Genomic DNA, 24,467 nt, shown 5'->3' on the forward strand with positions numbered 1-24,467 from the left:
GCGAAGCGGTCGCCAAGTCTACGCTTCGTTTCCCCAGTGTAGAGGAGACCACATTGTGAGCAGCGAATGCAGTAGACTAGATTCTTGGAAGTGCAGGTGAAGTGTTGCTTCACCTGAAAGGTATGTTTGGGCCCTTGGATTCTGGGGAGGGAAGAGGTAAATGGGCAGGTGTTGCACCTTCGCCGGTTACAGGGGAAGGTGCCGTAGGGCTGTGGGGAGGTGTTGGGGGTGAAGGAAGTGTGGACAAGGGTGTCCCAGAGGGAACGGTCCCTGCAGAAGGTGGACAAGGGAGGGGAGGGGAATATGTGTCAGTTGGTGGCATCTTGCTGGAGGTGGCGGAAATGGCGTCTGATGATCTTCTGGATGGTGGGATGGTAGGTGAGGATGAGGGGAACCCTATCGCAGTTGCGGGAGGGAAGAGAAGGGGTGAGGGCAGAAGTGCGGGAGATGGGTCTGACCTGGTTGAGGGCCTTGTTGACAACGGAGCTGGGGAATCCTTGGTTGAGGCAGAAGATGGACATTTCAGAGGCTCCCTTGTTGAAGTTGGCCTCATCTCAACATATGCGATGGAGACGGAGGAACTGAGAGAATGGGATGGAGTCTTCACAGGAAGCGGGGTGTGAGGATGTATAGTCCAGTTAGCTGTGGGAGTCGGTGGGTTTGTAATGGATATTAGTGGCCAGTCTATCCCCAGAAATGGAAACAGAAATGTCGAGAAAGGGAAGGGAGGAGTCAGAGATAGACCAGGTGAAAGTGAGGGCAGGGTGGAAATTGGAGGCGAAATTGATTAAGTTTTCCAATTCGAAATGAGAGAGGGAAGCAGCACTGATGATATCATTGATGTATCGGAGAAAGAGTTGTGGGTGGGGGCCAGAATAGGACTGGAACAAGGAATGTTCCACGTACCTCACGAAGAGACAGGCATAACTAGGGCCCATGCGGGTACCCATGGCAACCCCTCTTACCCGAAGAAAATGAGAGGAGTTGAAAGAGAAGTTGTTGAGGGTGAGGACAAGCTTGGCCAAGCGGAGGAGGGTGGTAGTGGGTGGGGATGGTTCAGGTCTTTGCTCCAGGAAGAAGCGGAGAGCCCTAAGACCCTCCTGGTGGGGAATGGATGTGTAAAGGAATTGCACATCCATGGTAAAGAGGACGTGGCTGGAGCTGGTAAACTGGAAGTTTTGAAACCGGCGTAAGGCGTCAGATGAATCATGGATGTATGTGGGTAGGGATTGGACCAGGGGACAGAAGACTGAGTCAAGGTAGGAAGAGATGAGTTCTGTGGGGCAGGAGCAGGCTGAAACAATGGGTCTACCTGGACAGTCCTGTTTGTGGATTTTTGGCAGGAGGTAGAAATGAGCTGTGCGGGGTTGAGGGACTATTAGCTTGGAAGCGGATGGGGGGAGATCGCCAGATGAAATGAGATCCGTAACCATAGTGGATACAATGGCCTCATGTGTCATGCTGGGGTCATGGTTCAGGGGAAGGTAGGAGGAGATATCTGAGAGTTGGCGCTCAGCCTCTACAAGGTAGAGGTCAGTACGCCAGACTACAACAGCACCACCCTTATCGGCAGGCTTGATGACAAAGTCAGGGTTAGATCTGAGTGCACAGAGTGCAGTCAGTTCAGAGGGAGATAAGTTGGATTTGTTGAGGGGGCAGTGAAATTGAGGCGACTGATGTCACGTCAGCAGTTCTCAATGAAAAGATCGAGTGCAGGTAAAAGGCCAGAGGGAGGGGTCCAGGTGGAGGGAGAGTGTTGGAGTTGGGCAAAGGGATCAGTGGGACGGGGAGTGGACTCTTGTCCAAAGAAATGAGCATGGAGGCGAAGACGGCGGAAGAACAGTTTGGTGTCATGTTGTGCCCGAAATTCGTTAAGGTGGGGACGCAGAGGGATAAAGCTGAGGCCTTTGCTGAGTACAGAGCATTCAGCGTCGGAGAGCGGAAGGTTAGGAGGGATGGTGAATACCCGACAGGAGGTGGGGGGGGGGGGGGGGGGGGGGGGAGGGGATAGGGTCAGAGGGAAGGGGAGGAGAGCAAGGTTCCAGAGGGCCATGGGTATTTTTGAGTTGCTGCATCTTGTCGGCCTTGATGCCTGAAAGGAAAAGAAAAAGTTTCTTGTTAGCACAACGAATGAGCCAGAGGATGAAGTGGAACTGCAGAGTGGTGCAGCCCTGAGCCAGCACGTTGCGATGCTGTTGGAGAGAGAGGTTGAGAGTGTGCGGATATGGTGTTGATGGTTGCTGCAGAACCTTGCAGCATGTGGTCAAGGGCAGGTTGATGCATGATCTTTCTTTTATCAGACTTATTGTAATGCTAAAGTGTTCTGAGGCTAGGACAAAGCAATCAACAGGAAGGTAAATACTCTCTGGATTAATGGCAATGAGAGAGCAGTCCTCTGTAAATAAGATTCCACTCAGTAGCTGTTAATTATCTTTTATGCAAGCCATGTACCTTCGCAAGTTGAAGGGGTTTCCACCTGTCCGGACTCGAATATGTACCCCATTGTCAAGATCTTTTGAATGTTTACTGAGAATGGTTAAAAGATACGTGACAAAAAAAAACTGGAGCCAATTATTGGTAATCACTCGCTGACCTGTATGACTGTCCCCCTAGGAAATTCCGTGTCACCGGCCATGGGTTCTGTGGGTCCTTGAGGCTGATGAGCCCAACCGTGGAGCCACGTCTCTGAACACACATTTGGTAGGTGTTTCCAGGAGGTGGAAATGGTCCTTGGCCTTGATATGGTTCACATTCCTTCGTCCAGTTCCTTTTCCATATTTCCTCAATGCTTGTGCTATTAGTTGCTTCAAGGACGCTGATGTTAGTGTGCCTGTCCTCCCATCTGATGCAGATCATCCATCTCAAACAGCATTGATGGTATTTCTCAAGGGTCTTGAGGTGGCATCTATATGTAGTCCAAGTTTTGGAGCCAGTTACAAGAACCAGAAGGATGACTGCCTTATACTCAAGGATCTTGGTATCAGCACAGATGTCACAGTCTTTTAAGACTATCATCCTTATATGTCTGGAGGTGGCACTCACTGACTGGATATGATGTTGAATCTCTTCACCAGTGTCAGCCAATAGAGAGGTAGCTTTTCAGGTACGGGAAATGTTCCACAGTTGGGAGGATTTCTCCATGATTCTTAATGAAGGATGGACCAGAAATTGACCTGGGACAGGCTGATAAAGGATTCGAATCTTCTTGAACTTGAGACTGAGACCAATTCTTTGTTTTGCTTCTGCGAAGGCATTAAGCAAGGCTTGAAGATTCTCTTCCGAGACAGCAGAGATAACATTGTTATCTACATATTGAAGTTTCACAAAGGAGGTTGGTGTTATTTTCTTCTTGGATTTCAACAGTTCAGGTTGAAATGTTTTCCGTTCATCCCACAGATAACTTCCATAACCATTGGGAAGCTTGTTCTTGAAACAAGCCAATGGCTCCATTGACTTGCAAACGCTCGTACTTATAAATGCAGTCCCATAGAAGCGTGTAATTTTAATTGACATATGAACTTTTCTTGTACTTGCACAAAGCTACCTTATACTGTCCTGCATTGTGTTCTGACTTGCATACAAATCAATTTACAAATGTACTCAGGAATGGAACCCATTCGCAAACCAGGGTAAAATGAAGAATGGCAGCTCTGAAGATGGAGAAAAGGGTGGGGGGGATGGCTCATCTCTGCTTGACCCCTGTCTTGACCTCAAAGGATTCAGCCATATGACCGTCAATGAGGACCATCACTGACATCTTGTGCAGAAGACAAAGGATGTTGAGGAATTTCACTGGACAGTTGGCCTTTGTCAGGCCAAAGCACAAACTTCCTTGAAGCCATTGGTGACAAGAAAAGCATCCGATGTCATTACATTTTTCATCATACTGACCATCATGCCATCATGAAATGAATGAATGGCAGTGATTTTCTTTTCTGGGCAGACACACTTGTACATAATCATCCACAGAGCTTTCAGATTCACAATGCCAAAACAGCAGAAAAGCAGATTTTTTTTTGTTTTAAAAGGTTGAAACTTGTAAATGTTGATTTTCAGCGAGACTTTGGCGAATAAGGAGTCCACCATTTTTGAATGTCTGACTTACAAACGCAATCCCACACAGGAGTGTAAGTCTAAAGAGCTGACACAAAAATTACTTCCTGTGCTTGCAAATAGCTACTTTATATTGTCCTGCACTGTGTTCTGATTTGCAGACAAATTGATTTACGAATGGACTTAGGAGCGGAACTCATTCGCAACCTGGGGACAGCCTGTACTCGTACAAGAAACACAGCTCAGCATGCATGGAAAACAAACAATTATGAAAGAAATGTATTCTCTGGCCTTTATTGAAAAGACATTGGAGTACACAAAGAAGGATGTTTGGCTACAAATATAAAGGATTTTAGTGACGCCGTCCCTAGAGTTCTTTGTGCAGCTCTCTTGGTCTCCATACTTAAGGAAGGACATTCTTGCATGGGAGCAGTGCAGTGAAAGTTGGCTAGACAGGTTCTGGGCAGCAAAAATATTTCCTCTGATGAAAGGATGAGTAAGTTGGGCCAATACATGTAAACCTGTTATAACCAGCTAATGAAGTAGTTGTCTAAGAGACATTCCTTATTCAGTTTTAGAATATCCTTTTCTTGTCACCTGTATTCAATATAAAATACAGTAAAACATCTGCACTGTCGGCTATACATAGGCACCACTTACATTAACATAGAATAAAATAAAGATAACTTAAACAGAGTCCAACTTTTCCTTCTCTGCTGCTACAGCATGTTGCTGCCAGAGTCATGCTCTGGACTTCCCAGCCTATGCCATGCTGTCACCGAGAGTGTCCTGCTCCAGGCTTCCCAGCCTGTGACATGCCACCACCAGGGATCCACTCCACGCAGAGGCTCCAGGCTTCACAGGCTGGCCAACCGATTCTGTAGCCATGCTACCTCTTTTAAATGTATTCACAAAGTTAATCATTACATATAGTGACACAAGGTATATTATGTTATAGTTTGGTAGTTGACTTTTAAAATGGAGGCAGATGAATTTGGGTCAGTTCTGTGAAGTTCTTCCATTAATGATCAGAAAGTCAATTTGGAACAGTGACCGAAATACATCAGTTCTAAAAATGCATGTGATTCCAGTTGAGTGCATGAGAGAACTTCTATAGTGTTACTGGATTAAAAAGAAATGTTTTTATTGTCAGGTTTATGATCAGCAGAGTCAATAACATTGAGGCAATTATTTTTGTTCTAACTATCAAACAGAAAGTTCAATACTTTAATTCTGAAGATTCCACGATTCATTTCAGAAGATAGAATAGTTTCTTCTCACTGGAGAATCAAGTTAGTTCAGAGCAACTAGTGTGACAATGCTGTCACTTTAAAAGGTTATTTTGTCCTGAGTTTTTTTGAACACAGACTGTAAGGCAGAGGCGCTGAGCTGGCTACTGAAGACAGTGTAAGTAAACAGCTTAGGGGGCCTTGGGTTTTTTTTTAAACAGCCTAAATGGGTGTGGCCAGCTCTCACAGATCTAGATTCCTGGTTTTTGAATTTTTCAGTAGCATCAGAAGCTGCTTAGGATCTCAGAAGAGTTGGAGCTTCAGTAAATGATTCTTAGCTGCTACTTTCTCCAAAAATTATCTTTATGTTTCTTCCTCCTGAATTGGAGAACTGCATATAAGAATCTGTGTCTGAATTTGCCTTTTTGCCAATGGGTGTGTTTATGGGATGTTACTATATTGGAACAATTAATTAGTAATAGGTACTGTATCTATTATTCGGTTAAGTTTTCCAATAGTTAAGTTATTCTAAATTCTTCTTTCTTTTGTTTATAGTTTAATTATAGTGTTTAATTAAATTGCGTTTTGCTTAACGTTGAATAGTTTGACCAGTCGCATCACATCTGGAACATGCACTTCACATCTACCTTTTAAATAAGAAAAATTTAGGGTCTGGCTACCTTCTTAAAATTTTTTGAGGGGTGTCTGGTCTGGACCATAACACCAGCCAATCTAATAAAGGCTTTCAGTGTGGCGTTTCCAAGCCAGGACAGCTCATATAGTTCATGGAGTTCATAAATTCATGTTAGAACTGAGAAAATTCAGGCCATTGGATTTGTAAAAGGTTCATGCTATCAAACTTGGAAAATCGTAACAAAACAGCTCAGCAGAGTAAGGAAAGGAAACTGGAAAGTGTCAGTTCAGTCCATACTTAAAAAAAGCTGTAATACAAGTGATATTTTTTCTGGGTTGGGTCTGTGTAATGGATGGTCTTGGAAAACAGGTTGAAATTTTGTTTTGATGTTTGTGTTCTGATTTTTTTTTAAACTATCTTCTATCTACAGGTTTGTTTGTTTATTTCTTTTGTGTAATAAACTTGCGTTCTGTTGTTTCAGAACATCTGCAGCCTCGCAGGAATATTTTTTAGTATTTAACCACCGCATTAACCAACTGCAATAATTAAATATGTGATGTATGTATGGCTCCTAACTCTACAACCTTTCATCAATGTCAGTAAGTGTCTCTTTATATTGTACTGAATATCAAATAAACAAATAAATTAACTTGCTCATGAATCACCCCTTAAAGGGGCAATGTAACAAAAAATAATTCTAAAGGAAACATGTATTAAAATGAAATCTAGCTTTCTATTCCATCGTCTAGATTATTGATAAAAATGGCATCACTATAGGTCTTAAAGACAGCACTAGTTAAATCTGCCACTTGGAGTTCTTGCCCATTTTTCCTACCTTCTACCTCCTGCTCTTCAGCCAATTTCCGAACCTGACTGGTCTTTAACGCCATGGGCTTCAATTTTTAGCTAAAAACTTTAGTGGTGGTGTTAAGGTACTTACATTCTTGTTTGAAAGTGAAATATTCTGTCAAATGTCTACACTCATGGTTTCCACGGAGTAAAAACAGTGTCTTTGGATATAGGATTTTCAACGACCACAGATATAAAACGCACTGCATAGAAATAAATAAGTATGAATTAATTTTAGGGTAGTAATAAAAAGCAAATATATACAGATATTTTAAAATTCCCTAATACCATGACAATAAACAATCCACGCATTCAATATCAATCAACATGCCAGCTTTTCTTCATCCTCGTTAATGCTCTTTGTATCTGAAAAAGTCCATTTATCAAATGTCATATCGCTACAAATAATATTTAACAAACATAAAATTAGTAATAAAGCATTCATACATTGAAACTACATTTTGAATTCACTCAATGTCTCATACGACGATCAGTTCTTCACTATCATGTGCACCAAAAAGATCAGGTAGAAAGTCACAAAATTTAATTTTCAATGCAGTAAAGAAACAGTTTAATATTACAATACAGTGTAGATCTCTCTCATTGTGAATAAAGCAGTCTCCTAGGTCAGCAGTTTAAAATAAAATATTAACTACATTTACAAAATATTAACTACATTACAAAAATCAACTACATTCTTTCCACAGTGGAGTGTAGAATGTGGGAGACCAGCCAGGACAACAAAAGCATTTCGATTTGCATTTTGTCTTTTGACTGTTTAACTGGAACAGCGTGACGTGGTTCAGATCATTGTGTGCAGGTAGCCTATTTTTAAATATCTTTTTCAGGATTATATGACAGAAAATATGTCTAAAAGAGTCTTTGCTAAATTATTACAATTTAACTTCAAAGTTATCTTAAAATAGCAGCAACCTTTTAGCTGTTATAATGTAGAATAAAAAGGGGAAGTAGTTTTCAACATAATGAAAAATCAGTTTAATTATGCTATATGATGCCTGTTTCTCACTGAATGATACAGTCTCCGAGATTAGCAATTTGCAATGATAAAAGTGTTTATAAAAAAAACAATTCATGCCCAAGAGCAACAGTTTCAAATTAAGGTTTTCATGTGATAAGGGCAATGACAAAGCCACATGTATTATCCATTGTTAGTGCCCCAAGGCAGCAGTTCAGACTTCAACTTCAGCAGCTGAAGCCCTTGTGCATGTGTTAGATAGGATACTGACCCAGAAATACTGAAGAAAGTGCAACATATTTCCAAATGAGGATCCTATGTGATTCAGAGAACTCAAAGATATTTATATTCCTAAGACAATGCTGCTCTGCACTTGCCCTTCTTTAGAGGTCTCAAACCAATTTTTCTGTTCCAATTCAACACTACATTTCCTAGCTACCAACAACTTCTTTCTGCCACCTGTCTAAAATTTAACTAGTCTTTTTGCAGTGTCACATTTGATCCTGAGATGAGCTTCTGACCTCATGTTTGTGCCATCAATAAGGCTGCCAATTTCCAACTCCAATCCTTGTCTTTTCTCATCTCTGATCATCTGCTGCCACGATCTTCATTCATGCCTTCTTTGTTTCTAGCCTTTACTATTCCAACACACTCATGGCTGGTCTCCCACATTCTACTCTCCATGAACCAGAGCCCATCCAGAGCTCACCTGTTCATGTCTCAACTCCAGCAAGCCTTGTTCACGTATCACCTTGTGCTCAATTACTTACATTAGCTCACAGTTAAACAGTGCCTTGATTTTAATATTTATGTCCTTATTTTCAAATCCCTGAACAACCTGTTCACCCTCTTCTCATCTCTGTAATTTTTTCCAAATCTGCAACCCTCCAAGACATGTGCTCTGTAGTTCTGGCTGCTTCTGCATTTCCAATTATAATTGTTCTTATATTGGAGCCTTTAGATGCTTAGGCCTGAAATTCCCTTTCTCCACCTTGTCACTTTGTTCTCCTCCTCTAAGTCACTCCTTCAGACCTAACATGTTGACCAAGATCTTACCTAACATTATTATGTTCCCCTTAAACGGCTTCTTTTCCTAAACTATTTAAAAATGTTTTGATGGGTCTTGAGGTGTCTTGTTATGCTAAATGTGCTATATAAATATAAGTTGCTACTGATATTGGGTATTCAAGTAACCTTGACTAGTTGATGCAGCAGATTGCATTAGATTATGAATTCTGCAAGCCATAGCATGTAAGTGTTGGAGGATGTGAAGCCAAGGTCAGGGAAACAAATGAATTCCTACATTGTCCTATATGTTGTTATTGAGAGTTATTGCACCTGCTGTCATCCGGATTATTGGAAATTACTCCATTGCAGTTCTTACTTAAGCACTGTGCATTCTGGAGATTTCAAGGGGTCATCAAGTCAGCCATGTGTTATGGACTATGCCGTGTCTTTCATGACCTAATATTCGGGCTGTTTAAACTGTACTATTTTCCCAGATGACCATCTGTGGGATACCTTGTGGCATTTGCCACCTTTACGAGTAAGAGATACTGGGTAAGGGTTAAGAAGAAGTCAGACTCAAAAAGTTAACTCTTTTTTTCTCTGTACAGATGTTGCCAGGCCTTTGAGTTTCTCCGCCATTGTGTTTGTTACAGACTACAATCATCCACAATATTTTGCCTTTATCTGGGTAAAGGTTGTTTGAGGAAGTTCATTGCCACAAATCCTCTTCAGGCTTTGCTTTGTCTTGGGCCTATCTAGTAATTAGTGAAAGAGAATACACCACTGCAGAGTATCTACAGAAAGGGCACTGTTCTCAGATAACAAAGGTTTACTGCATTAAGTACAACTACATTTGGTCAGGAATAATTACCAAACCCTAATGGAGCTTGCACCAGATGAATCTGCTCCTTCTGAAAGCTACAGTAGAACTCCTAGCTTCCAATCGCAAACTTGGTGTGACATCAGAACCATTAACTTATACAACAGATACTATTTATCCAATTAAGCTTGTGGCCAATGGTGAAACCCCAAGTTATTCTTTTGCACTCGTATACCGAGATCACTTTTGGTCGAGGACGGGAATGAACCAAAACACTCATCTTCCTTTTAGCTGTCTACAACCAGCTTTGAGGTGCAACTATAGATAATTTCTCAAGTGGGACTGCCTAGCTCTGGGGATCCTGTGCTGCTGATGGAAAACACTTCACTAAGTTGTGATTGGTCTTCCCACTTCGTGGTGGTGGACCAGCAAGAAATATGCTGGACCAGAATGTTACAGATTTTGCTGGCAGCTCATCACCGTCTTCTCAGGGACAATTAGAAATGGGCAACTAATGCTGAACTTGTCAGCAATTTCCACATCAAATGAGTTTTTTTTAAACAAGTAAAAATCTTGAATTTGATTGATAGTCCACATAAGGAAAGGTCAGTATCTTCATTTTGGGACTGCTAGATCAGTGTTTAAATGCCCCTCAAAGTACAACAGTAACTTCACATTATGCAATAGTAGGAATCTAAACTGTGGAAAAGTAATTAATTTTCACATCGGCTGAATGATCAAATAAATGATATCATGGACAAATCAGTCTGAGGAAAAATATGCTCGTAAATGTGGAGTTGGGTTGGTCACTCTCCTGGTTTAGTTTATCTTCTATTGAAGACTGAGCATGGCATCTATGTCCTTGAGGATTTGATCAGTGGTGAAATTATTAAGCTACTTGATGGTGAACACTGGAGGCCCACCTAATACATGTTCTATGTTGTGACTTTCTATAGCCTTTTGTAGGTAGATCTCAACTTTGAGAAATATCAGTTCATGAGTTGAGGAAAAGCAGTCCGTGGCAGTCAGCAGATTTCATTAGGTTGTTTAAAAGAAGTCAAGGGACTTTGCAGGATCCAGAATCAAGATTAAAAACTTCCAAAGCTAGTTCAGTTTAGTCCACCATTGTAACAAGGCACAGCCAGGTTTGTGTATTGAGTAATACCAGTTGATAGTAATGCTTGTTTGATCTGTGAAACAATTTTCCAAAAGTCAAGTGCCACGTGTCAGTGAGAATGTTTTGAAATAATTCAACTGGCCTTAACTCACTCCTTTTTTTGTTCATCCAGACCTTTACAAAATACAGAATTTAGTGGTGATTATTTATAACTAATGTCTTGCCAGGTCAGTTCAGAGGCCATTGATAGTTAACGATAATGTGGGACTACAGCCATATTTATTCTAGTCCAAATGGGAGGTTTAAGTCTTTGGAGACCAAAAAAATTAACTATTATATTTCAGTTTTTAATGACAATCTGACATTGAGGTTTATTTTTCAAACCAATGGCAGCTTTACACTTTTGTGTCAATCTGACAGATTTATTTTCTTTTTTTGCTAACAGCCAATTGATTGGTAGACTTATTCAAGGTAATTTTTTAACTTGTCATGATGGCTTTGAACTCATGACTGTTGGCTTGTTCTTCCTATATTATTACCATGACATTATTGTGCCTCTAAAGAGGATGAAACGTCATACTCTGAGCCATTAATATGACCTAGAGGCATCACTGGTGAAGTCAGGAAGTTTGTTTCAATGTAAATGTGATATGTACATGGAACAGATTACCATCATGGACAAAAGAACAAGGAATGATTTGGATGTGAATACGAGAGGTATGGTTAGCAAGTTTGCAGATGACACCAAAATCAGTGATGTAGTGGACAGCGAAGGTTAGCTCACAGCACAACGGGACCTTGATCAGATGAGCAAATGGGCTGAGGAGTGGCAGTTGGAATTTAATTCAGATAAATGCGAGGTGCTGCATTTTGGTAGGGCAAATCAGGGCAGGACATATACACTTTATGGTAAAGTCCTGGGGAGTGCTGCCTTTATTGGTCAGTGCATTGAGTATGGAAGTTGGGAGGTCATGTTATGGTTGTACAGGATATAGTGCATTCAATTCTGGTCTCACTGCTATAGAAAAGGGTTCAGAAGAGATTTACAAGGATGTTGCCAAGGTTGGAGAGTTTGAGCTGTAGGGAGAGGCTGAATAGGGTGGGGCTATTTTCCCTGGTGCATCAGAGGATGAGGGGTGATCTTATAGAAGTTTGTAAAATCATGAGGGATATGGATAGGGTGAGTAGTCAAGGTCTTTTCCCCAGGGTAAGGGCATCCAAAACTAGATGGCATAGATTTAACATGAGAAGGGAAAGATTTAAAAGGGACCTCCGGGGCAACTTTTTTACGTACAGGGTGGTGCGTGTATGGAATGAGCTGTCAGAGGAGGTCGTGGAGGCTGATATATAATTACAACATTCAAAAGGCATCTGGATGGCTATATGGTTAGGGAGGGTTTATGGGATATGGGCCAAATGCTGGCAAATAGGACTAGATTAATGTAGAATATCTGGTCGGCTTGACGGGTTGGACTGAACAGTCCATTTCTATGCTGTATACATCTATGATTCTATTACAGTTGCAAGGCAGCTGTTGGCAGATTTTTGACAAAATAGGGTCCATTATAATTAGCAACTCATGAATGAAATATAATTGGATACTAGGCTAGATGGATCATAGGATATTTTACTGACAAGTGTGACTGTGTTGCTAGTCAACGTTTATTTTGACATGGAATCACTAATTTTTTGGGTTAATACATATTATTAATAATAACAAAGGACAGAATGGTGTTGCTTCATCTAAAAATATAATTCAGATGAATTATCTGGACATAAATTAGGCCACACTTTCTTGATACCAAGATATAGCTGAAAACATTTGAGAGCTGTATTTTGCCATATGACATAAAATTCTACCAAAAGAGCATATTCACTTATGAAGTAAATGTATGTGTATATATATGTGTGTGTAACAAATTCCACACTTTTCAATGTTTTCTATACACATAGAGTACTTGCCTCAATACTGAAGTAGCCCCTGTCCACATAGTCTCCCAGAAAGAGGTAGCGAGTAGTGGCTGGTGACCCACCCACTTCAAAGAGCTTCATCAGGTCAAAGAACTGACCATGAATGTCTCCACAAACTAGGAAACAAAATACAGGAGTTTACTTAACTAGATGGCTTTGTAACTGTACTGTTTGTGAAATTAGGCTAAACTTAGATAAAATGCTCCACTCAAATGTTTACTTTATAAACACTGGCTGCTATTGTTCATATTTTGCCAAAAAGTGTTAGGATGCTTATATTTTATATCTAATTGTTTGTGATAAATTAATTTTTTATGAGCTTATAAAGTGTCAACAAAACCCAAATTTAGACTTTTTAAAACACTTCTCATGCACTGTTTCAGATTTTAGGGCTAAATAGTAATTCATTCTCACTAAAAGCCCAATCAGTAATGAAACCAATTAATATTTCAGTATGTTGCATTTACAAAAAGTTGTCTCAAAGCTAATACTGTTTCAATGAGGATGCATCATGTCCTGGAATCATAGCAAGTAGAAACCAACATAACATGCAGGTAAAATAAGCAACCAGAAAGGCAAACGGTATCCTCAGGACTGGTATCATTGCTTTAGAGAGAGTGCAATTAAGTTTCACTACATTGTATTCTGGGTCAAGAACTGTCCTGTGAGGAAGCACTGAGGAGAATGGACCTATATAATCTGCAGAAGAATGAGAAGTCATCTCATTCATACATATAAAATTCTTAAAGGGTTTGCCAGGGAAGAAACCAAGAGATTGTTTCCTCTGCTGGACGGTCTAGACTAGAGATCATAGTCTCAGGATAAGTGGTTGAACACACAGAGCTGATATAAGGAGAAATTCCTTTGTTTAGAGGGTTGTGAATCTCTGGCATTCTCTACACCAAAGGATTGTGGATGCTCAGTTGTTGAGTATATTCAAGACTGACATTATAGAATTTTCAGCATCAATGGAATATGGGATTAGAATGAGAAAGTGGGATTGGGAAGAAGATCAGTCATGATCCTATTAAATGGTGCAGCAGGCTTGAGGGACTATGAGGCTTATTCCTGTTTGTACTTCTTAAATTCTTATTTTAACTCAGCTGCTTTAGGATTCTGACCAGCTATAAAATAGAGATCACTCTGGCAACCATGCAAAGGATGAACTAAAGGCCACACAATTAAAGATTTAAAAATAACAACCAAGATATATGACCCCAATTTCAAGACTGCTTAAAACATGTATGGAAGTTCAATGTACACACATCCAATTTACGGGAAAACAAAGCACATGCATTATTTTCAGCACAAATTGGAACATCTGCAATGCTGTAGGAATAAGTTCTGAAGGATTACAGGAAAATTTCTTTATCCTGTATGTATAATTTATGTAATAGCACAAGATTATAACAACATAATTATTAATATAACCTGTAAAGACTCATGAAAGAGGGCAGTATATTCAGGAAATTACATGTTTTCTTTCTACAGAACTGTGAAACTACAAGGGCTGCTAGTTTCTTTATTAGGAATGGACTTGTCACCTGATATGGTAAATATCTTCACAGCAATTTAAACTTGCCATGAGAAGAGAAATCGATACTCTATGATCAGTACACTCAAAGTAGCTTTAAAGAAAATCCTCTCAACAAGACTCAGTTAGGAGGACTTAGTAAATGGAATTACCAAAAAATTGTCAAATACCAAATGGAATGCTCATTATGTTAGCTCGACTTTGGAATTATTTACTAAATTTCAGCAGCATGATTGGTTAGGCAGGATTTAAATAACTCTGGAGCAAAAAAAAATCATCAAATTTTGCAGCATATTGTCCATTCTGATGCCATGAGTAAACTTGGCAAATAAGGAACTAAGATATTAAATCATTAGCTGGTTGTTATTGTTCCACTTTCCAACCATTAACAGTAGGTCCGGTTTGTCTGAACTTTGAAAATTAATGTTTTCACTTCACACAACCAATAAGAGGCAGGAAAACATTTATGTAGATCATTGTCACCAATACAGAGTTGAAAATTCCTCACTATTTGAAGCGGATGACTGGTGTTACACAGCGTAAGCAGAGAAGAACTGAAAATGTTATTCAGGCAAAATAAATAGAGCAAAACAAAATATCTTTCAATTTACTCTCAAAGTCTGATCATTTATTTTGATACACATACCATAAAAAGTTGACAGGTAGTTAGCAAAGGACTGTTAATAAAAGGAATACTTTTCAAATGTCAAAGTATATGGAACGTACCGCCAAGCAAAAACAGTTTATTGTACAGAATGACAGTACTATTAATTTATTAAAGGAGAATGAACATGAGCCTTAATGTGCAGCTAATATGTGATCACATCAGCCAAACAATCATGGTTTGTTCTCAATATCCAGGGATCTGTCGTGACTCCTGCATTTGGGAGCACTATGTGCCAGAACCATGACCATAGACAGAACTTGCATGGCCTCCTCCACCTGCTCTACTCGTGGCCCCTGACATGCACTGCCTGATGTTCTGCTGCCTGTCTTTCTGCAAATTCAACATGTCTCTAATGGCCAAATACAGAGGTTTGTCATCTGCATGGGACTAAGCAGGAGCCTCTGGGTGTTAGAGGCCTTGGACATTTCTTCCTTCATCAGCCATGGATCCCTGCCAATGATGTTCTCACTCAGTTGTGACCCTGAGCCTACTCCAGATAATGCATTCACTGAGGTGAATGTCCCTATTTTCGTGCAGATAATGCCACGCAGCGTATTCCACGAGAACTTCAGAGACATCCTCCTCGAAGGTGGTGGTTGTGGTACTGGGGGGAGGTCATTTCCTCTTTTGCTTCCTCCTCTTCTGGTATCCACTTGTACATTGTAGAAGAGAAAGAATTACCTGCTAAACATGCACACACAGTTCCTTATCTAAACAATGTGCCACTGTCTGCACATGACAGAACAACAGACTGGCTTCCTGTGAGACTCCCACCTCTTCATCTGGGCAGGCAATGTAATGATCTGGTCTTCCCCGTCAGCTCTGTAGCCTCCCTTCAAAAGGATGGGGATACAATGATAGGGCACCCCTCTACTAGTCAAGGCCTGCTCCCTTGCGTTGTGGTCAATCTTATCCTACAAACAGAGAAATAAGAGATAACAAGGTGTAGAGCTGGATGAACACAGCAGGCCAAGCAGCATCAGAGGAGCAGGAAAGCTGATGTTTCAGGTCGAGACCCTTCTTCAGAAAACTTTTCATCCAGCTCTACACCTTGTTATCTCAGATTCTCCAGCATTGGCAGTTCCTACTATCCCAGAGAAATAAGAGGATTGAGTGTGATGGCAATGGATTTATGAGCACTTTATGAACATTTGTAGCCATACCAGTAAACAATTAGATTTGTCATGCAACTGGTATAACGCTGACAGCATGAACTGACAGCTATTCAGTGCACATATCCATGTGGTGCTGAGGCTTGCAGGCAATCAATCTGTGACATGTCTATTCGATGACACATTTATGTTGAGTGATGCCCTCTGAGTGCCAGCATGTAATGGGTGGATAGTGCCACTTACCTTTGCAGAGCTCAGGAAATATTCATCCTCTTCCTGGACTAGACTCAAGTTCTTGTGAGGTCTACAGACATCAACCTGTACTGCAACCTTAATCCAGGCTACTTTCACCTGATGGCAGGGCTTCCCAGGGAATGGGACCTCGTTTCTTTCTTGGACAGCCTGGATGAGAACCTCTAGGGGCAACTCTGAACCAGGGGTCAGGTTGTGTCAGACTTCTCCAGTGAGAGTAAGGGTCAGGGTGACTAACACAGGCCTACTGATGCTGCAAGCTTGCACTGAGTGAAGAGCTGTTTGGGTCGTCTTTTAATAGGTCGACTGGGGCTTTCAACCCAGCGTGGGTGAAAACTTCTTGCCCACTCCACCTTATTTGCCTTTTAACTCACACCACAATTCACAAACATATATAATGACCCAAAAACCAACGGTAAGAGTTTTTCAATCCTTGGCTTTTTTGCTTCAGGTGCGGTAACGGCCTCAGACTAGTTTTAACTCTTTTTTATTGGAAACTTATTCCATTAGTTTTTCCATTAGGTTAGAGTTTTATCTGCTATTAATTTGCTATAACTGTGGATGGCGTCGAAGGCAGCTGCTACTTTTTTTTTACAACCAATTGGCAGTCATTTTTGTTGCCCTCAGCTCTTTGTACTGGATTTAAAACATTCATTCAGATTCAGTGCTGTTGTAAGATGTTAATCAATTATGGTGCTACACAATTACATTACACAACATTAACAACGGCTCAGAAAGCTAAGCAGGAACAAAATAAATACCAGACGATCTGTTCATATTTTTCAGTTTGATGAACAGAGAGTCATACAGCATAGAAACAGGCTCTTTCCGCCATCATGTCTATGCTGTCCAAAGAACTACATTAATCCCATTTACCTACACTTGGTCCATAGCCTACAATGCCCTGGTAATTTAAGTGCTTGCCCAGATGCCTCTTAAATGTTTGAAAGTACCTGCTTCCACCACCATCTCAGGTAGCACGTTCCATATTTAGACCACCTTCTGCGTGAAAAATCTTTCCTCATACCACTTTAAACTTATACCATCTGCTCTTAGACACATCTGCAATGGGGAAAGGATATTCACAATCTACCCTATCTATGCCTCTATTAATTCTGTATAACTCAATCAGATCCCCTCTCAGCCTCCTTTGCTCTGAGGAAAAACAAACCCAACCTATCCAATCTCTCCTCATAACTGAGGTTTTCCATCCCAGGTAACATCCTGGTGAATCTCCTCTGCAATCATGTCCTCCCGATAGTGTGGTGACCGGAACTGCACAGAGTATTCCATCTATGACTTAAACAATGCACTATAAATTTACAACAGGTCTTCTCTGTTCTTATATTCTATTCCTGACTAATGAAAGCAAGCACTCTGTATGCTTCTTCACCACCTTATCTGTGTTGACACCTTCAGGTTCATGGACTTATATGCCGAGGTCCCTTTGCTTCTCAGTACTCCCTAGGGGCCTACCATTCATTGTGCAAATCCTTCCCTTATTAGACCTCACAAAATGCATTGCCTCACACTTACCAGGATTAAATTCCATCTAGTATTAATCTGCCCAATTTACAACTGATCAATATCAGACTGTAGCCCAAGACCATCCTACTCATTATCAGCAACATTTTTCACTTTATTTTTCTAATTTATTACTAAGATTTTGTACCTAGGTACCTGATACCTAAGATGGCGTGAAGGATTGTAATGCTAAACTTCTTATTTCTTTATTTTTTCTAATTTATTCCTAAGATCCTGTACTTCGGTACCTTTGTACCTAAGATGACGCTGTAAGCGGTGACTTTTTAAACTTTTCACTGTACTCATGTGAGTACATGTGACAATAAACCTAATTCTAATCAATCAGCAATTTTTGTGTCATTCTGCAAACTTACTAATTATACCTTCTACATTCACTTCCAAGTTGTTGATGTACGTAGCAAACAACAAGAGTCCCGGTACTGGTCCCTGTGGCACACCGCTGGTCACAGGCTTCCAATCACAAAAACAATGCTCCACCCTCCTATTTGTAAGACATCCAGTTTGCAACTTGCCTTGGATCCCATGGTTTCTTGCTTTTTGGACCAGCCTTCCATGTGGGACCATGCCAAAGGCCTTATTGTAGTCTATGTAAACCACATCAACTGCACTACCAACCACTACCATATTCAGTCACCTTTTCAAAAATTAGTGGAATAGAATTGACCTCTAACAAATCCATGTTGACTATCCCTGATCAATCCCTGCCTTTCCAAGTGTTGATTAATCCTGTTCCTCAGAATTTTTTCTAATACTTTCCCTAACACTAACATCAGACTAACTGTTCTGTTATCACCTAGCCTATCTGTGCTGCCCCGCTTGAACAAAGAAACTATATTAACTATCCTCTGGTCATCTGGCACTTCACCTGTGACCAGCAAAGTATTAAATATCTCTGAGATAGTAGGAATGGCTTCGCAGTGGGGTTAAAATTGTTACAGAGATAGTAGGAATGGGCTTCGCAGTGGGGTTAAAATTGTTACAGAGATAGTAGGAATTTGGCTTCGCAGTGGGGTTAAAATTGTTACAGAGATAGTAGGAATTTTGGCTTCACAGTGGGTTTTTGAAGAAGGTTCTCGATCTGAAACGTCAGCTTTCCTGCTCCTCTGATGCTGCTTGGCCTGCTGTGTTCATCCGGCTCTACACCTTTTTATCTTACATTAAATATCTCTGCCAGAGCACCAGCGATCTCCTCTCTAGCCTCCCATAGCAGCCTGGGTTATATCCCATCATGTCACTTATGCACCTTCATGTCAGCTAAAACCTTTTATTCCTTACTGATTTTACCATGCTCTAGAAGCTCACTAACAAATGAAATTTCCAACTACAACTTTTTTCTCCTTTGTGAACACAATGAGAAATATTCATTTAAGACCTCACCCATGTCCTCTGGATCCACACCCAGTTTGTCCCTTTGTTCTCTAATAGGCCCCATTGTTTCTCTGGAATACCTCGTAAGCTTAATATACTTGCAAAAGATGGCACTGGAGTTGATCTCCTATGCCAGAACTCATCTCCTTTTATTAATTTACAGGGTGAGGGCATTGCTTTTTTAGGCAGCATTTATTGCCCATCCCTAATTATCCAGAGGACAGTTGAGAGTCAACCACATTGCTGTGTGTCTGGAGTCACATGTAGGCCAGACCAGGTAAGGATGGCAATTTTCTTCCCTTAAGGACGTTAGTGAACTAAATGGGTTTTTCCTGACAATTGACAACAGATTCACGGTCATCACTAGACCTTTAATTCCAGATATTTTTTACTGAATTCAAATTTCACCATCTGCCATGGTGGGATTCGAACCCAGAACATTGTCTTGGTCTCTGGATTAACAGTCCAGGGATAATACCACTAGGCCATTGCCTCCCATATACTCCAAATCATCAGCTCCAAATGCTTTTCTTTTTCTCTTTCTTTACATTTCTTTTCTTTTTTTTATACTTAACTTGTCCTGAGCTTGGACGGCATTGGCGGCAGCGACAGCCCACAGTACGGACCTCGAGCAGGCCCAGGGCATGGACTTGGACAGACTACTGCAGACCTCAAGGGGGCCCAGGACAGAGGAGCGTGAGCCCCTACTTACTTCTCCAGAGCACGCACAGAACCTGGATTGGAGGCTGCTACATCAGCAGAGGCAACGTTGGCAACGTAGGCCCAGCGATAAAAGATGGCCCTGAGTATCGGCAACTTCTTTGTTGATTGGTTCCGGCGCTGGCAGTGGCAAAGCAGTGGCGGAAGGGCATCATAGCAACATCAGTGAGCTGGGCCCAGCGGTGAGAGATGTGACTTTGGCATTGGTTGGTCTGGTGTAGGTGGCGGTGAGGCAGTGGTGGAGGAGTAATGGCCCAACGGCAAAGATGGTGCCTGAGGATCAGCGACTTTGATATTGGTTGGGATCCAGTGTAGATGGCGGTGAAGCGGTGGTGGAGAGATGGCTGTGGAGGCTTTGTTGATGATGATGATGAGCTGGTTCAGGATTGATAGACTCTCTTCAAGCTATACCTTTTTTAAAGTATTAAAAATGGTGCAGTTTCGTGGTGACAAAAGAAAGCTTTTCTATGTATTTTATTGTATTCTTACTATAAAATACATGTGACAATAAAATCAAAATCAAAACTCCTAGCAGTTTTTCTTAATCCTATCTGCCAAAGATATTTCATGGCCTCTCTTTGCCCTCCTAGTTTTTTTAAGCACCCTATACTTTCTATACTCCTAATGGGCCTCTCATATTTTTAATTGTTTTTTATCGAACATATGCTTCCTTCTTTTCCTTTATCAAACTCTTGCTATCCCTTGACATGCTGCTTTGCTTTTCACTCTTGGAGGAACATGCTGGCCTTGAATTCTCATTAAAAGACTACCATTTCCAAATGTAATCTTAGCTGCAAGTAGCTGCTCCCAAGCTATGTTTGCCAGATCCTCTCTAATGATATTGAAACCAGCCTTCCCCCAGTTTAGAGACTTAACTTCTACACTATCCTTATCCCTTTCCATAATGACTTTGAAACAGTTATCATACTACCTGCAAAATGTTCTTCCACTGACACTTAACGAATTGACCGGCTTCATTCCCTAGGATTATGTCTAAAAAAATCTATGGCATTTGATTATTGTCATTGAACACAAGTTCAAATTTGAAATAATAGTTAAAAGAATCAAAAATGTCACTAGAAAAGAAAAGATACAGAGCTCCAATGATAAACATATTTTAAATCAATTCAGCTTTTTCTCAGTCCTGATTGCTTTCCTCAGTTATTTTTGTTTTTTTTAAAATCAGGTTTTGATGACAGTATCTTTCAACATCGGAAGGAATTACAGTTAAACACTTAACCAAAATAATTAACCATCTCAGTGGAATTGAATAACATCAGGCCGTAAATAAATGATGTCCGAACGTAACAGCCACAAAATTAGTCTCATTGAGTCATGGATTTTGGCATTATGAATGTCAAGTAAGGAATAAAATGGAGGAACCTGTTCCCAATGGCTTGAGAAATGGCCTGCATCAATGATTATGCTATGGGAAGTGACAGCACAGGAGTCCTGTGAGCAGGCCAGAAGCAGCTAAGTAAGCAGACCAAGACAACTTTCGAGAGACTACTGCTGATTTGACCTCTGACCCACCACACTGGACCTTGTAAGTATTGTTAACACCCCCTCTCGCACACAGCTGCCCACTTCTGGACTGCGCTATCTCAGCAAGGGCAGCAGTAGTTTGAGCTGGCTGGCTCATAAGCAACAGCAGATGCACTGGCAAGATGGCAACGATGAGAGGACAAATATTGTCATCAAGAAAAAAAAAACAAGTTTTTTACTGGGATAACAAGGTGTAGAGCTGGATGAACACAGCAGGCCAAGTAGCATCAGAGGAGCAGGAAAGCTGATGTTTCGGGCCTAGGCCCTTCTTCAGAAAATCTAGGGTCTAGGCCAGAAACGTCAGCTTTTCTGCTCCTCTGATGCTGCTTGGCCTGCTGTGTTCATCCAGCTCTACACCTTGTTATCTCAGATTCTCCAGCATCTGCAGTTCCTACTATCTCTGAAACAAGTTTTTTTACTGGAGTCACCGTTATTCATTAGGCCAGCGTCTCAGGAAACCTAATAACCTGCTGGAACACAGATTGCTGGACTGCTGTGAAACCCTCCATACACCACTGATTATGCAATCTGCTGTGATTGATAGCAGCAGTCTCTGTTTGTAAAGCATCATGGTAGTTCTGGTCCAAAGGTCAGTCACTACCAGTGCACCACAAAAGCCATTTAAAGCATCATGCTAGGCTGATGACCTGACCAGAGATCTCATGATTACAATCTCAGCTTTCAATGTAGCACTCTGATGCTTCTACCTATTTACAAAGGAAGCTAGACATTGACATTAGATGTTACATCAGAGCTGGATCCATGCATCGACATGGAGCTGACCATTAGAGTCATAGAGTCATGCTGCATGGAAACAGACCCATCAGTCCAACTCGCCCATGCTGACCAAGTTTTCTAAAATAAACTAGTTCCACTTACCTGAATTTGGCCCATATCCCTCTAAATCTTTCCTATTCATGTAACTGTCCAAATGTCTTTTAAATGTTCTACCTATACCTGCATCTACAACTTCCACTGGTCGTTCATTCCACTATGAACCACTCTGTGAGAAAATGTTGCCATTCAGGTCACTCTTAAATCTTTCGTCTCTCAATTTAAAAATATGCCCTCTAGTTTTGAACTCACCTACCTAGGGAAAAGGCCATTGCTATTCACCTTATCTATGCCCCTCATGATTTTATAAACCTCTATAAGATTACCTCTCAACCTCCTACTCTCCAGTGAAAAAAGTTCCAGCCTCCAGTTTCTCCTTATAATTCAAACCTTCCAGTCCCAGCAATATCCTGGCAAATCTTTTCTGAAGCCTCTTCAATTTAATATTATCATTCATACAGCAGGGTGCGCAGAAATGTACACAGTACTCCAAAAGTGGCCTCATCAACGTCCTCTACAAACACAACATGATGCCCTACATCAAGTTCTGTATGAAATCTAAGTTGGAGCTGGACCTCAATGATTCTTGCACCTGCCAATGCACCAAAATGTTAAGGTATCAGCCTTTTCTTGTGCGAAGTCCATCAATTTCCTCATTTGAGCAAATGAGATTCAGCAAACTTTATTTATGATCTCACCCTGCAGGGAGGTGACACATTGTCTATTCTTTGACCCTGGTTTGACCACCTGCAATTGTGCCCATTAACCCATCACATCTATATACAGTCGCTAAAATAGCCTCTAAGGGGTGTGCAGTGATAGTATCTGAGCAGGTAGCTGCAAGTGTCACATCTAGTAATGGCGCTTCTTTCCCAGAAGTATACTGTTCTTCTGGGCTTTCATGCTCAGGATCATAGATAGTACATTGAGGAATGAATTAGGCAACAGGCTATCTCACATCTGGCAATGAGCAAGGGTAAATTAATAACGTTAGTGTGTGAGGTGCCTTAGGGAAGAATTGACCATAACATGATAGGATTTTTTTTTGGGATAGAAAGTGAAGTGGTCCAAACTGAAGCTAGGATCCCAAATCTAAACAAAGGACAACAAAAGAATGAGGTATTAGTGAGCTACAATAGCTGGGGGTATCTTAACTAAAAGACATGACTGTGGATAGGCAATGGTTAATATTTACAAGTGAATGTATGCACTGCAACAGTTTACACACTCTTTCCTGATGCAAAAATAGAAAAGAAAATGTGGTCCCATAACGGCTAACAAAAACAAATTAAGGATAGTATTAAATCCAAAGACGAGTCATATAATGTCACAAAGTAACAAGCCTGTGGATTGTGAGCAGTTCAACATTTGGTAAACTAAGACCAACAGCTTGATAAACAGTAGAATAAATAGGCTATAAGAGTAAATTTGCAATGCACATAAAAACAGTCTGTAAAAGTAGAATAGGGAAATCTGATAATGGAGAACAAGGAAATGGCAACCTACTTCAGTTCAGTCTTCACAGAGAAGATACAAGTAACATTTTTTTAATCATTGGATGAGGGTATCGCAGGCTAGGCCATCATTTATTGCCCATCCCTAATTGCCCAAAGGGCAGTTAAGAGTCAACCACATTGTTGTGGGTCTGGAGTCAAATATAGGCCAGGTAAGGACGGCAGTTTCCTTCCCGAAAAGAAAATTAGTGATCCAGATGGGTTTTTCCCAACAATTGACAACGGATTCATGGACATCATTAGATTCCTAATTCCAAATCTGTATTGAATTCAAATTCCACAATATGCCGTGACAGGATACAAACCCAGGTCCCCAGAACGTTACCTGGCTCTCTGGATTAACAGTCAAGAAATAATACCACTAGGCCATTGCCTTTTCTTACAATTACCAGAAATAATATTGAAACACATATCTGCTTAAAAGGAAGAAATGAAAGAAATCGGCATTGATGAATAAAAAAGTACTGGAGAAATTAAAGTGACCAACATATGATAAATCCCTGATACTTGATAACGAACATCCCTGAGTACTAACAAAGGTGGCCATAGAAATGCATTCTGTTTCATCTGCCAAAATTCTATAGATTCTAGAATAGCCCCAGCTATTACAAAAGGAAGGAGGGAGAAAACAGGGGATTACAGACCAATAAAATGAACATCAGTAGTAGGTGCATTGCTCAAGTCTACTAGAAGGGATGCAATAACAGGACACTTAGAAA

The 24,467-nt window shown here is 40.8% G+C and overlaps 1 protein-coding gene across 1 annotated transcript in view; it reads right to left on the reverse strand.

Moving 5' to 3' along the window:
- LOC109917904 (protein phosphatase 3 catalytic subunit alpha-like) overlaps positions 1–24,467 on the reverse strand; it is a 342,103-nt gene that overhangs the window by 86,680 nt on the left and 230,956 nt on the right. The window contains exons 5-6 of the mRNA XM_048603968.1: positions 12,649–12,773; positions 6,857–6,968 (exon numbers count right to left, since the gene is read on the reverse strand). Coding sequence (XP_048459925.1) covers positions 6,857–6,968; positions 12,649–12,773 — 237 coding nt within the window. The remainder of the gene's footprint in view (positions 1–6,856; positions 6,969–12,648; positions 12,774–24,467) is intronic.

Source organism: Rhincodon typus, chromosome 12 (assembly GCF_021869965.1).
Source record: "Rhincodon typus isolate 14 chromosome 12, sRhiTyp1.1, whole genome shotgun sequence".
NCBI lineage: Eukaryota > Metazoa > Chordata > Chondrichthyes > Orectolobiformes > Rhincodontidae > Rhincodon > Rhincodon typus.